General features: G+C 39.9%; 1 protein-coding gene across 3 annotated transcripts in view; it reads right to left on the bottom strand.

The window, feature by feature from the left end:
• The window catches only part of TBC1D12 (TBC1 domain family member 12), a 141,787-nt gene that overhangs the window by 52,517 nt on the left and 74,020 nt on the right, over window positions 1-15,250 (bottom strand). For all 3 annotated transcript variants that reach the window (XM_038009281.2, XM_073019183.1, XM_007963613.3), the window contains exon 3: window positions 12,509-12,624. In XM_038009281.2, coding sequence (XP_037865209.2) covers window positions 12,509-12,624 — 116 coding nt within the window. The remainder of the gene's footprint in view (window positions 1-12,508; window positions 12,625-15,250) is intronic.

Raw genomic sequence — 15,250 nt, 5'->3', positions numbered from 1 at the left:
AGAGATCCTGTCATTTGCAACAACATGGACAGAAATGGAAATCATGATGTTACGTAAATAGCCAGGCACAGAAAAATAACACATTTTCTCACTTATTTACAGAGCTAAAAATTCAAACACTGAAATCACGGAGCTAGAGAGTAGAAACATGGTTACCTAAGGCTGGGAAGGATAGTAGTGGGGCAGGGAGAAAGTGAGGATGGTTAATAGATTTTTAAAAACAGAAAGAATGGGTCAGGCACTGTGACTCATGCCTGTAATCCCAGCACTTTGGGAGGCTGAGGCAGGCAGATCACCTGAGGTTGGGAGTTCACAACCAGCATGACCAACATGGAGAAACCCTATCTGTACTAAAAATACAAAATCAGCTGAACATGGTGGTGCATGCCTATAATCCCAGCTACTCGGGAGGCTGAGGCAGCAGAATTGCTTGAACCTGGGAGGCAAAAGTTGCAGTGAGCCGAGATCGCTCCATTACACCCCAGCCTGGGTGGGCAACAAGAGCGAAACTCCAGCCGGGCGCGGTGGCTCAAGCCTGTAATCCCAGCACTTTGGGAGGCCGAGACGGGCGGATCACGAGGTCAGGAGATCGAGACCATCCTGGCTAACACAGTGAAACCCCGTCTCTACTAAAAATACAAAAAATTAGCCGGGCGCAGTGGCGGGCGCCTGTAGTCCCAGCTACTCGGGAGGCTGAGGCAGGAGAATGGCGTAAACCCGGGAGGCGGAGCTTGCAGTGAGCTGCGATCGCGCCACTGCACTCCAGTCTGGGGCACAGAGCAAGACTCCGTCTCAGAAAAAAAAAAAAAAAAAAAAAAGGGCGAAACTCCATCTCAAAAAAAAAAAAAAATACAGTAAGAATGAATAAGACCTAGTATTTGACAGTACATCAGGGTGACTATAGTCAAAAATAATGTAATTGTACATTTAAAAATAATCCTGTAGCCATAAAAAAGAACAAGATCATGTCTTTTGCGGGAACGAAAACGGGAACCATTGATGGAGCCAAAGGCTATTATCTTCCACAAACTAATGCAGGAACAGAAAACCAAATACCGCATGTTCTCACTTATAAGTGAGAGCTAAATGATGAGAACTTCTGAACACAAAGAAGGAAACAACAGATACTGGGGTCTACTTAAGGGTGGAAGGGTGGGAAGAGGGAGAGGAGTAGAAAAGATAACTATTGGATACTGGGCTTAATTCCTGGGTGATAAAATAATCTGTACAACAAACCCCCATGACATGAGTTTACCTGCGTAATAAACCTTCACATGTACCCTGGAACCTAACATAAAATTTGGAAAACAAAAAGAAAAACGAGAAAATAAAAATAACTAAAAGATTATAATTGGATTGCTTATTATACAAAGAATAAATGCTCAAGGGGATGGGTACCCCATTTACAATGATGTGATTATTATGCACTTGCACACCTGTATGAAAGTATCTCATTTATCCCATAAATACATGTATCTACTATGTACCCACAAAAAATAAAAATGAAATTTTTAAAAAAGCCAAGATAGGCCAAAAGCTTGGCCTCTTCAGCCAGTTAGGCAAGTGGAGAATGTAATGGAAAAATTCTTGAAGGAAATTAAAAGTGCTAATCAATGAACACACAAATGATAAGAAAGCAAAACAGCCTTATTGCTGAGAAAGTATGAGTGGTGTAGATAAAAGACCAAACCAGTCACAACATTTGCGTAAGCCAAAGCAAGGCCCTAACTCTCTTCAATTCTATGAAAGGTGAGAGAGGTAAAGAAGTTACAGAAGAAAAGCTGGAATCTAGCAGAGATCAGTTAATGAAGTCTAAGAAAAAAACTGTTTACACACATAGAAGTACAAGATGAAGCAGCAAGTGCTGATGGAAAAGCTGTAGCAAGTTATCCAGAAGATACGCTAAGATCACTGATGAAGGTGGCTACTCCAAACAACAGATTGTCAATGGAGACAAAACAGCCTTCTACTGCAAAAAGATGCCATCAAGGACTTTCCAAGCAAGAGAGAATTCAATGCCTGCTTCAAAGGACAGGCTGACTCTCTTCTTAGGGGCTAATGTAACTGGTGACTTTAAGTTGAAGCCAATGCTCATGGACCATTCTGAAAATCCTAGGGCCCTTAAGAACAATTCTAAATCTACTCTACTCGTGCTCAATAAAGCCGGGATGACAGGACATCTGTTTACAGCACAGTTAAATGAATATTTTAAGACTATTGATGAGTCCCACTGCTCAGAAAAAAAAAAAAAAAGATTCCTCTCAAAGCAATACTGCTTATTAACAATGCACCTAGTTACCAAAGAGCTCTGATGGAGATGTACAAAAAGATGAATGTTGTTTTCACGTCTGTCAACACAACATTCATTCTGCAGCCTGTGGATGAAGAAGCAATTTTGGCTTTCAAGTCTTTTTTTTTTTTTTTTTTTTTTCTTTTTTGAGACAGGGTCTGGCTCTGCTGCCCAGACTGGAGTGCAGTGGCGTAATCATGGCTCACTACAACCTCTGCCACTCAGACTCAAGCAATCCTCCCACCTCAGCCTCCCAAGTAGCTGGGAATACAGTTGTGTGCCACCACACCTGGCTAATTATATATATATATAGGAGACACAAGGTTTTGCTGTATTGCCCAGACTGGTCTTGAACTCCTGGACTCAAGCAATTCACCCACATCAGCCTCCCAAAGTGTGAGGATTACAGGCATGAGCCACTGCGCCCAGCCTCAACTCTTATTACTAAAGAAATACATTTTGTAAGGCTATAGCTGCCACAGATCATTGATTCTTCTACTGGTTCTGGGCAATGTAAGTTTATATATATTGTTTTTTATATAGGCAGAAGCGAGTATGAACATAAAGAGAAGGGAAACAAGACCCAAATAAAAATGTAACAAATGAAAAATACAATTTCTAAAATGAAAAACACACAAGAAGGCCGGGCACGGTGGCTCAAGCCTGTAATCCCAGCACTTTGGGAGGCCGAGACGGGCGGATCACGAGGTCAGGAGATCGAGACCATCCTGGCTAATATGGTGAAACCCCGTCTCTACTAAAAAATACAAAAAACTAGCCGGGCGAGATGGCAGGCGCCTGTAGTCCCAGCTACTCAGGAGGCTGAGGCAGGAGAATGGCGTAAACCCGGGAGGCGGAGCTTGCAGTGAGCTGAGATCCGGCCACTGCACTCCAGCCTGGGCGACAAAGCGAGACTCCATCTCAAAAAAAAAAAAAAAAAAAAAAAAAAAAAAGAAAAACACACAAGATAGAGCAATGGGACTGACAGCAGAGTATACACTGCAAAAGAAAAAATTCAGTGAACTTGAAAATACAATAGCAAACTACAGAAAATGAAATACACAGAGAAAAAGACCAAAAAAAAAAAAAAAAAGGAAGGGAGGGAGGGAGAGAGTGAGAGCATCTAAATGAGCTATGGGACATAGACACTATCAAGCAACATATATTTAGGCATCTCAGAAGAAAGGTGGGTGGGGGCAAAACAAAAAACAGAAGAAGAAACAAAGGCTAAACTTTTCCTAAAGTTTATAGAAAACTATAAATGCAAATGCAAAGATACATTAGACCTAACAAACCCGAAAGAGAAGGAATATGAAAAAAAAAAAATAAGAAAGCATATCATAATCAAATTGAGGACTATCAGAGATAGAAAAATTCTTAAAAGCACTCAAAAGAAAAAAAATTCACTGCCAATGAACTACTATTAATACAATAAGAAATGTTAAAAGAATCTTCTTCAGGCAGAAGAAAAATGATACCACATGGAAATTTGCAGTAGTAAAGAGAGCACTGGTAGTCCATAGTATGTAACCTAGCAACAGAGATTAGCAAAATATCACCACTGGATACTCCTAATCAACCACTAATAAGAAGCAAGAAGCTGGGTGACGATGTACATGTTACTTTTGAACATATTTGGAAAACTAAAAAATTTAGTAAGATTGGCTGGTTCCTCCTAATGTCATTAGACAAAGTGGAAAAAGAAAAGGATGAACTCAGAGATTTGAATTCCCACCTTAAGCACCACATAAATGACTAAAAGCTTCTACCTTGAGGACCCTCATCTCCTATAGTAGCAGGTTGCAACTGCTGAAAATCAAATACAGAATCTCATTCCATGACTGGCTGAACTACAACAAATTTGAACTCCCAGCCTCGCAAGGTGTCTACTGTTAAAGTGAGGGCAATGTTTGGGAAATAATGGGATCCTGAAAGTTGAAATAGGTATACATGGGAAGACCTCGATGAAGCTGGGGACACTGAGCTTCTAAACTCTGCTGAATTTTCTTTGCCAGTAGAAGAGGCCTCTCCACAGCATCTGAAGGTGATCAATCCTGCATTGCCTAAGGAAATGGTAATCGCCTTCCCTGGCGCAGTTGCCCTGCAAGACAATGATGATTTTCCTCAGGACCTAGCCTTACTACCCTTTTGCTTCTAGGCCTATAACTAAACTCAGGACTCAGCAGGCTCCTAAAGGTGAGTTACAAAGTGAGACCCATGCGGAGGCATAATATACTCCAAAAGAACTATTTGAGTTTTTAAATTTATACACATAGAAATCTGAGGAACAAGTATGGGAATGGACAGTAAGAGTATAAGATAATGGTGGAAAGAACAAGGACTGATATAAGATAAAGCTGGATCAGGATACATTTATATGGGCTCACTAAGCAGAGATGCTGTACTTAATGCTACAGCCCAGAGAATTAGAAAGGGGCTCTAATAGTTTGGTTGGTTGATTGGCTAAAACATGGACCAAAAGGTGGCCCACATTGAAGTGAGGGGGAAATGTCAGACCTGCTATGGTTTAATGTAGAGGAAGGAAATCAAAGGCTTAGGGAGATGGGAATGTCAGAACAGGTTTGTCATTTAAAACCCACTCATCTACACAGGAAGGGTCCAGAAAACATACTTGTCTCTTTTCAAAATTTATTTTTAATTTTAAAAAATTTTCATGGAGACAGCAGCTCCCTATGTTGCCCAGACTGGTCTCAAATTCCTGGGCTCAAGTGATCCTCCCATCTTGGCCTCCCAAAGTGCTAGGATTACACACATGAGCCATTGTACCCCAGAGATGACATATTTTTCTCTTTTTTTTGAGACAGAGTCTCGCTCTGTGGCCCAGGCTGGAGTGCAGTGGCACGATCTCAGCTCACTGCAAGCTCTGCCTCCCAGGTTCACATCATTCTCCTGCCTCAGCCTCCCGAGTAGCTGGGACTACAGGCGCCTGCCACCATGTCTGGCTAATTTTTTGTATTTTTAGTAGAGACAGGGTTTCACTGTGTTAGACAGGATGGTCTCGATCTCCTGACCTCATGATCCGCCCACCTCGGCCTCCCAAAGTGCAAGGATTACAGGCACAGATGACATATTTTTCACTGCAATTGTGAGAAATAAAATTGTGATGGGAGCCCCAGCATCCCTGAAGAACTCTGTGATTACTTTTTTGTAAGCCAGACCTTCCAGGGCGAACTGCGGTCACTGAACTGGGAAACCTAAATGCAATGGGAATAACTGAATCCTGGGGTGGCAGGGACCAAGTGGCAGCACTCAACTACCAAAGCAAGGTGAGTGTAATTACCATAATGAACAGCAGAGTCAAAGTAGCAATCAGAGTAGTATGACTTGCACAAACCTATTGTGTTGGCTAGTTGATATAATGTTGCTAGAAGTTAAAAAAAGAAACCTACTACATTCTTAGTTGATCTATATAAGCAGAAAAGTGCTAGGTCAAGAGAATAAAAGTCTATCCTGAATCATGAAGACTAACAGCCCCTCAATCACTCCCTAGACTTGAGCCAGTTTACAGACCCAGAATCCTTTGAATGCAGAAGATGACGGGTCCCCTTGAGAGGACTCCAATACACTACCAAAATTTTACACCATTAATCTTTCTCCCAGCCTTCCCCAAAGGGGCCTTTTACTGGGTAACTATTCATTAGGTAAAAGAAAACAATCAGATCGTTCAGGGACTACTGGATATCGGCTCTGATCTGACACTAATTGCAAGAGACCCAAAATGTCACCATAGTCCAGAGTCAAAGTAGAGGTATGTAGAGGTCAGGCGATTAGTGGAGTTTTAGCTCAAGTCTGTCTTACTGTGGATCTAGTGGGTCCCCAAGCCCATTCTGTGGTTAGCATAAGGTCAGCATGAAAATAAAGTTTCTTCTGAATACTGTGAAAGATATCAACCCTTGTCTTTGATACATGGAGCCACCATACTAACGTGGAACTACTTAATTTGGGCTACTTACACACTTAAATTCTCGTGTATTTAGGCTACTATTTGGGGAGTCTCTTATGTGTAGTTGAATGTAACTACTTAATCATATACCAATTAATCAATGATGATGCTCTAAAGGTCAAAAGCCATCACAAACTCCAACCACATTTCAAATCCATGGAGTTTAGTCCTCACATCCAGATCCATTGAATCTTATAATTCCTAGTATTGCCTGCACATACTAACTGCCTTAAATCTTGCAAATCGATTCTGTCCAAAGCTGCTTTCTACCTAAGTCATAAGACCAACTATTAACTCCAAAATCCTAGCCTTAAGTCTCTCTTATTTCCTTTTACAAGCTATTCTGCTTGCCTCTCTGGATTTCTGTAAAAGAATAATGGATTTAACTGTTCCTAAATTTCAGATAAAGTGCTTCCTAGAATTACAAAGGATGTGAAGATAAAAGCAATGATGGATTCCATATAGTTCCATGCAAAATAATTACAATATCCCTTTTCATTATGTTAATACTTGAAAAAAAACTTTATTTACTGTAAAGAAAATAAGACCACATGAAAAAAATAGAAGCTAAATATAAATCTAGTTTTCGGGTAAACAGTGATACTGGACTCTGGGTAATATTACTTTTTTTCTTTTGCTTCTACATCCCAGAGCAGTACATACCTTTCTGGAATTATTAATCTTTTGAACCTATATTCCCTTCTTTTGCTTTTATAGTCCTTTTAACAACCTTGCAATGAATTCCTCTATTAAAGTTCCTCTATTTGAAATTACTACATTGATTTGTTTTTCTGACTGGACTCAGAGCCCTTAAGATACAGAAAACTGTTTGATTGATAGCTGTACTTCATTTACCTTTAGAAACTTTCATTTTACCATTCAAGAAACAGCTTAATTTAAATCACATTTCCAGTTTTTTGTTTTGTTTTTTTTTTGAGACAGAGTCTCGCTCTGTCACCAGGCTGGAGTGCAGTGGCACAATCTCTGCTCACTGCAACCTCCACCTCTCAGGTTCAAGCGATTCTCCTATCTCTGCCTCCTGAGTAGCTGGGACTACAGGTGCATGCCACCATGCCCAGCTGATTTTTGTATTTTAGTAGAGATGGGGTTTCACCATGTTGGCCAGGATGGTCTTGATCTTTTGAACTCATGATCTGCCCCTGCCTTGGCCTCCCAAAGTGCTGAGATTATAGACGTGAGCCACCACGTCCGGCCTACATTTCCAGTTTAACTACAAATCCCGCCTTTAAGATTTCTAACCACCTACTGGCTTCCACCAAATAGGCCTGATCCTTCTCTTCACATAAGATGAAATGAAGCTGGTGTGAAGCTTAATCCCTTTTGCAACTGCAATCTCTCTCATTTCATTTTTTTTGAGACAGGGTCTCACTCTGTCACCCAGGCTGGAGTACAGTGGCACAATCACAGCTCACTGTAACCTCAAACTCCTGGGCTGAGGAAATCCTCCCAAGTAGGCTAGGACTACAGGTATGTACGACCACACCCTGGCTTATTTTTGGTAGAGACAGAGTATCACTATTTTGCATAGGCTGGTCTTGAATTCCTGGCCTCAAGCGATCCTCCTGCTTCGGCCTCCCAAAGTGCTGGGATTATAGATGGGAGCCACCACGCCTAGCTCCTCTGTTGTTTCTTTTCTACAAGTCATGGCAAACGATTTGCTGGGCACAGTTTAGGAGATCTAGTCATCTATTTAATAAGGTGAAATTTGTAGATGGTCTAGACCCCTGGTCCCCACCCTTTATGGTACCAGAGACCAGTTTCATGGAAGACAATTTTCCCATGGGCTGAGATGGATGATTTTAGGATGATTCAGGTGCATTACATTTATTGTGCACTTTATTTCTATTATTATTACATTGCAATATGTAATAATTATACAACTCATCATAATGTAGAATCAGTGGGAGCCCTGAGCTGCTTTTTCTGCAAGTAGACAGTCCCATCTGGGGGTGATGGGAAAAGGTGACAGATCATCAGGCATTAGATTCTCATAAGGACCACACAACCTAGATCCCTCTCACACACAGTTCACAATAGGGTTTATGCTCCTATGAGAATCTAAGGCTGCCGCTGACCTGACAGGAGATGGAGCTCAAGCAGTAACACAAGTAATGGGGAGCAGCTGTAAATACTGATGAAGCTTCGCTCGCTTGCTCACTCACTCACTCATTCACTCACTCACTCACTGCTCACCTCCTGCTGTGCAGCCCAGTTCCTAACTAGAATCAGTCTTTGGCCTGGGGTTTGGGGAGCCCTGCTGTAGAATAATTTCTATCTTCTTCCAGATGCCACCTCTTTGTGGAAGTAGTGGCATTACCAGTAGATAAGACACAAAAGCAGAACAGGCCTCTTGAACCTGCCTGCATCCATAAACAGAAGAAATCTAAGATTACTCAGATCTCTGTTCTAGCTTCTTAGGCTATAACTAGACAGATGTTAGCTGGCCCAAGTCTGCTAGAAGAGTATTCTGAGGGAGATAAAGTACAAAGTTCCACTTTAGTACTCAGGTTGTACCCAGGTATTCCCATGTAGAGTTTTCTTCCCCTCATCTGGTTTTATACTCAATAAAATTGAAGGTTTCATTCCCTTCTGTTCTCCATTATCTATTTTTCAATTGGTTGAAGTAGAAGAATAAGTAAGTGATTACACACCCTCACAATCCACCACCATGAAAACACTTTGTTGGTTTGTTTTAGTTACATAAGTCATATAAATAACTTCCCCACACCAAAAATGCCCCTTCAAATTTAAAAAGGTGAACAAAATTCTTAACCACAGGATCTCAGTGTTGAGTGGAACACTAGAGACCAAATTCAGTCTCTATATTACAGATGAGCAAACACACAGAAACAGAATAAAAGCTATAACATTTATTATAATAATATAACTACAGATAGTTCGAGTGAAAATACAAGTACTTTTTTTCAGCTGTTTATATCTTTTTGTACACTCAGTTCTTTTCATAATGTTATTATGTCTACCATATTATTTCAAGCCAATTTCACTGAACATATTATTTCAAGGAACTCTTTGTGTGTTACAAGAAAGGTACAAGAGAAGTAGATACAACGGAAGGCTGAATAAATCACCAAAGACTTGATAGAAAAGATAAAGCCTAATCCTTAAGGACTGAGTAAGAAAGAAGTAGAAATAAGACAAAAGCCTTCCAAGACAGGGGAATAACATGAGCAAAGGCATGGAGGCAGAACCTAAAGAGACAGATATGATATAAAATAGAGTATGGTGTAAAGAAAGATTTGTCCCCAACACTGTCTAGAACAGAACTCTCTGAGTGATATTTTCTTTTTTTTTTACACGGAGTCTTGCTTTGTTGCCCAGGCTAGAGTGTAGTGGCACTATCTCGGCTCACTGCAAGCTCCGCCTCCCAGGTTCATGCCATTCTCCTGCCTCAGCCTCCCGAGTAGCTGGGACTACAGGTGCCCGCCACCATGCCCAGCTAATTTTTTGTATTTTTAGTAGAGATGGGGTTTCACCATATTAGCCAGGAAGGTCTCGATCTCCTGGCCTCGTGATCCGCCCGCCTCAGCCTCCCAAAGTGCTGGGATTACAAGCATGAGCTACCGCACATTCATAAACGCTTTCTGGGAAGAAATTAACATACCTGGGTCCTTTGTAGGGACATGGATGCAGCTGGAAACCATCATTCTTAGCAAACTATCACAAGAACAGAAAACCAAACACCGCATGTTCTCACTCATAGGTGGGAACTGAACAATGAGATCACTTGGACTCGGGAAGGGGAACATCACACACCGGGGCCTATCATGGGGAGGGGGGAGGGGGGAGGGATTGCATTAGGAGTTATACCTGATGTAAATGACGAGTTGATGGGTGCTGACGAGTTGATGGGTGCAGCACACCAACATGGCACAAGTATACATATGTAACAAACCTGCACGTTATGCACATGTATCCTAGAACTCAAAGTATAATAATAAAAAAAAAAACAAAAAAACATACCTGGTAAAAAGCATAACCCATTTCGGATAAATTTTAACAAGTTTAAGCAAACTCTTCTGGGAACTTATCTACGTACTCATCTGACAGTTGCAAAGTCTAAAGATCTTTAACAAGTTATTCTTTTCTTGTTTATCTAACCATTCTTGTTTTCCTATAAATGTCTCCACCAAGAAAGGAATCTTTGAATTGGCCTGGTTCATTTTAATCCCTGGCAGCAAGTCTGAAATAAAATTTCACATGTTCTCATAACTAAGTTTCTAAAATGCTTTTTTTAAGCAATGAAAAGATGAATATAAACATATTCATCAAATCCTAAAAGAGGAGTATTGGGACCACAATTCTTTAGTATGAGGGAATGTAACCAGAATAAAACAATAATATACTTAACAGGTTCGGCTTTCTCTTGCAAAGTCCAAAAAATATTCTATACTCTTCTATTTGGCTCCAGACTCTTTTATTATGTTCATCAGGATAACGGGTAGAAAAAGGTCCAGATCAGGAAAATGGCAAGAAAGGCTAGAACTTTTACATTTTAAAAAAAGAGAGAGAGAGAGAGAGAGAATTCTTTAGCCAGGTGCGGTGGTGTGCTCACATAGTCCTAGCTACTAAGGAGGCTGAAGTGGCAGGATTGTCTGAGGCCAGGAGTTTGAGGCTACAGTAAGCTATGATTGTGCCACTGCACTCCAGCCTCGATGTCAGAGCAAGACTCCACCTCTACAAATTAAATTAAATTAAATTAAAAAGAAAGAGAGGGACAAAGAGAAAATTCTAGTAAAAGAAAAAGAATAGATCCAGAAAACCCAAGGAGGAGAAAAAGAGCTAAGAACCAAGTGGTCTTGCTTTAGGATGTGTTTTGTTTAATAATAAATCAGACAATATTCTGATGTACAGCAGCACTGTAGAAAATACAGAGAAGGGCAGATATGGGAAAAGAACAATGTAAGATGTTTTGCTGAGCATTAAGAATGTATTCTTAGGCTAGGCATGGTGGCTAATGCCTGTAATCCCAGCACTTTGGGAGGCTGAGGTGGGTGGATCACTTGAGGTCAAGAATTCAAGACCAGCCTGGCCAACATGGCGAAACTCTGTCTCTACTAAAAATACAAAAAGAAAAAATTAGCCAGGCATGTCGGTGCGAGCTTGTAATTCCAGCTACTCAGGAGGCTGTGCCAAGGGAATGGTTTGAACCCAGGAGGCGGAAGTTGCAGCAAGCTGAGATCGCACCATTGCACTCCAGCCTGGGTGACTGAGCAAAACTCTGTCTCAAAAATTAAAAATTAAAAATAATAAAGTAAAACAAACATAAATATATAAATAAGAAATGTATTCTTTGTTTTGTTTTGTTTTGTTTTTGAGATGGAGTCTCACTCTGTCGTCCAGGCCGGAGTGCAGTGGCACGATCTCGGCTCACTGAAACATCTGCCTGCTGGGTTCAGGCAATTCTCCTGCCTCAGCCTCCTGAGCAGCTGGGACCACAGGCGTGCGCCACCATGCCTAGCTACTTTTTTGTATTTTTAGTAGAGATGGGGTTTCACAAGGCTGGTCAGGTTGATCTTGAACTCCTGACCTTGTGATCCACCCACCTCGGCCTCCCAAAGTGCTGGGATTACATGCATGAGCTACCACACCCGGCCCAATAAATGTATTCTTAATAATAATAGTGGGCTCCCAGCTGGGTCAGCCCACTCCTGTCTTGGAGTATATGCTTACTTCCTTAATAAAACTTTTGCTTACCTAAGTAGTTACATAGTACAAAAGGCAAAGACAAGCACATCTTAAATACACATTAAATGTCAAGAAAGGAAAAATAATTGCCCTATCATGTTAAAATGGAGGAGCAGAGAATTGAAATAGAAACAGACACGAAGAGCCAATACTTTATTATGTTTCATATACTAACTCACAGAGACCTCTAGAAAATATGCGTTAAGTCTTAGACAACAATATACTCTCTACTAAGGCCAGCAGTGCGTGCCTATAATGCTGGAAGGGGAGACTCAGGCAGGAGGATCACTTGAGTTTGAGAACAGCATGGACAACATAGCAAGACCCTGTCTCTAAACAAACAGAAAACCCAAGAAAAATATATTCTCCCCACATAGTTTTAGGACAACAGGGATTAAATTTTGTAAAAATTAAATCCTTTGCATATCTATCTCAGTATCTTTCTCGCTATCTTTTAAAATAGTGAACAAAATTAAATTTAACTTGAAAATATAAACAATTTTACTGATTATCACTAAAATACTTACGATGGGCGATCCTCAAGAATCAGGGCAGTGGTAGAAAGTGGCTCAAATTCAAAATTCTTGCGTCTTGAAGACTGAGGTGGTGGTTTACAAGTCCTCCCTGTTCGTGCTTCATATTCCTAGAGTAAATTAAAACATACCTTATGCAGAAACTGCTCCAACATATTTTGTATTATTAAATCTGTATCATTAAGTATTATGCTATAATGAGAGATACATACAATTCAAAAAATAATTTGGTAAAAATATCAAGCAGACAAAAAATAAAAAAAAATTTTGGGAGGTGGAGGGGAGTTGGGAGCAGTGGCTCATGCCTGTAATTCCAACACTTGGGAGGCCAAGGTGGCAGGATTACTTGAGCTCACGAGTTCAAGACCAGCCTGGGCAAGGGACAACACCTCACCTCTACTAAAAACAAAACATAAAAAAAGTTTGTTTTTTTTTCCTGAAGCAACCTAAACTATAAATATATATTACATACAAAGTATCAAAATGTAAGAAAAGGAAAGACAGAAATACACTAGATTAATTAGGTAAAGTTTTAGGGAGACATTCTTGATTACTTTCTATGATATCAGCTATCCAAGACTATCTTTGAATAATCTATAAGTAGATAAGCCTACTTACTAAACCTTCAGTTAGATCAGTGATTAAAACGAGACAAGTGATTAAAATGAGACAAGATATAGACAATGCCACTGTATTGCTCTGAAGATCCCTCTCAAGGGTGACATTCAACCTCTAATGAAATGATAGTTTTGGATTTCAATCTACTATTACAAATAGATCTACTTACTCTAAATTTATTTATTTATTTTTATTTATTTATTTTTTTTGAGACAGAGTCTTGCTCTGTCGCCCAGGCTGGAGTGCAGTGGCTGGATCTCAGCTCACCGGAAGCTCCGCCTCCCGGGTTTACGCCATTCTCCTGCCTCAGCCTCCCGAGTAGCTGGGACTACAGGCACCCGCCACCTCGCTCAGCTAGTTTTTTTTTTTTTTTTTGTATTTTTTAGTAGAGACGGGGGTTTCACTGTGTTAGCCAGGATGGTCTCGATCTCCTGACCTTGTGATCTGCCCGTCTCGGCCTCCCAAAGTGCTGGGATTACAGGCTTGAGCCACCGCGCCTGGCCTACAAATAGATCTACTTTAAATTTAAACAACACTTTGCTAACACATCTTATTCAAAAATGTAGCCACAGACTGTCAAATACTTCACTAAAGAAACTTTCTATAGTATTCTTCTAATTCATCCAACCTGATAATCCTAAATTAATTTAATATAATATATGGTAAACACATTTAAATGTCTCCATTCAAGTATTCTTTCACAAATGTTCCCAAACTTCTGAAATTTATTTATAGAAATTTGCCAAAGATCAATACCAAATTTACCAGCTTGCAAGTTTCAGTACCCACATTTTTTCCTTTCTAAAAAATCAAGCTAGCATCTGATCATCTCCAGGCATTAGTTATGTTTTTCATTACATTTTCAAATATTACTGAATGATTTCATGAACTATGCAAGTCCACTGGTGGCAAGATAAGACCCTGATTTATATGAAGAAAATAAAATGCACTTAAAGTGGTCAGATATTTCACTTCTTAGTTGCTTAACTACAATTTCCTATAATTCTTTTAATACTATTGTTACATCCTTTCCAACTCAAAACCTATTTCTCCTTACTCAATCAGGCAATTGTAAAATGAGACCTGATAGTTCCATACCTCTTAAAAATTTGATAATCTTGTTTTTTCTTTTTTTTTTTTTTTTTTTTTTTTGAGATGGAGTTTCACTCTTGTTGCCCAGGCTGGAGTGCAGTGGCACGATCTCGGCTCACTGCAACCTCCACCTCCTCAAGTGATTCTCCCACCTCAGCCTCCCGAGTAGCTGGGATTACAGGCTTGTGCCACCAAGCCTGGCTAATTTTTTTTTTTTTTGTAGTTTTAGTAGAGACAGGGTTTCTCCATGTTGGTTTCTCCATGTTGGTTTCGAACTCCTGACCTTGTGATCCACCTACCTCAGCCTCCCAAAGTGCTAGGATTACAGGCATAAGCCACCACGCCCGGCCTTGATGATCTTTTTGAAGCTTAACCTTAATTGAGATATTACTCTCAAAAAACAACTTATGTTGTCTTATAAACTTCAGTTTACCTTGTGGTTTCAGCCACTGTTATAAAGTTTCATATTCATCTTTAGTTTTGCACCTTCCCTTCCATCTACTATATCTACGCTTTGCTTATCTGAGAGTTCCCTTGCATCACCACATTGGGTTTTCAGAAACTTCTCCTCCATCAAATTATTTAGGATTGTGTGCACTTATGTTTATTAACTGTCATCTCAAAGAACCATACAGCCATTCATAATCAAAAGCAATAATGTCACTCATTTCTTTTTGTCTTTTCCAATTTTCTTTCCTAATATCTAGAATATATATCTAATCATGCTCAATGTTTCTTTTCTTCATTACAAACTCCAATGTAATAAATTCCTTTTCTGCTGTTTTTCTTACTAAAAACTATAGAAAAATAATAAATTTGTTATAATTTAAATGGTGTTTCATTTTCCTACAAGGTAACCTGGTTTCACTACCTAACAGAATACCATGAATATTATCCAATAAAACATTTTTCCATGCAAACAAAGGCTATGCACATAGACAGCAAAATCAAACTTTTAAACCAATATATTAATAACAATTAACATTGACTGACACTATGTAACCATGCACTGTCAGTCCCCTCCCA

Source organism: Chlorocebus sabaeus, chromosome 9 (assembly GCF_047675955.1).
Source record: "Chlorocebus sabaeus isolate Y175 chromosome 9, mChlSab1.0.hap1, whole genome shotgun sequence".
Taxonomy (NCBI): Eukaryota; Metazoa; Chordata; class Mammalia; order Primates; family Cercopithecidae; genus Chlorocebus; species Chlorocebus sabaeus.
The sequence above is the reverse complement of the archived record's forward strand: the minus strand, read 5'-3'. Positions and strand labels throughout refer to the sequence as shown.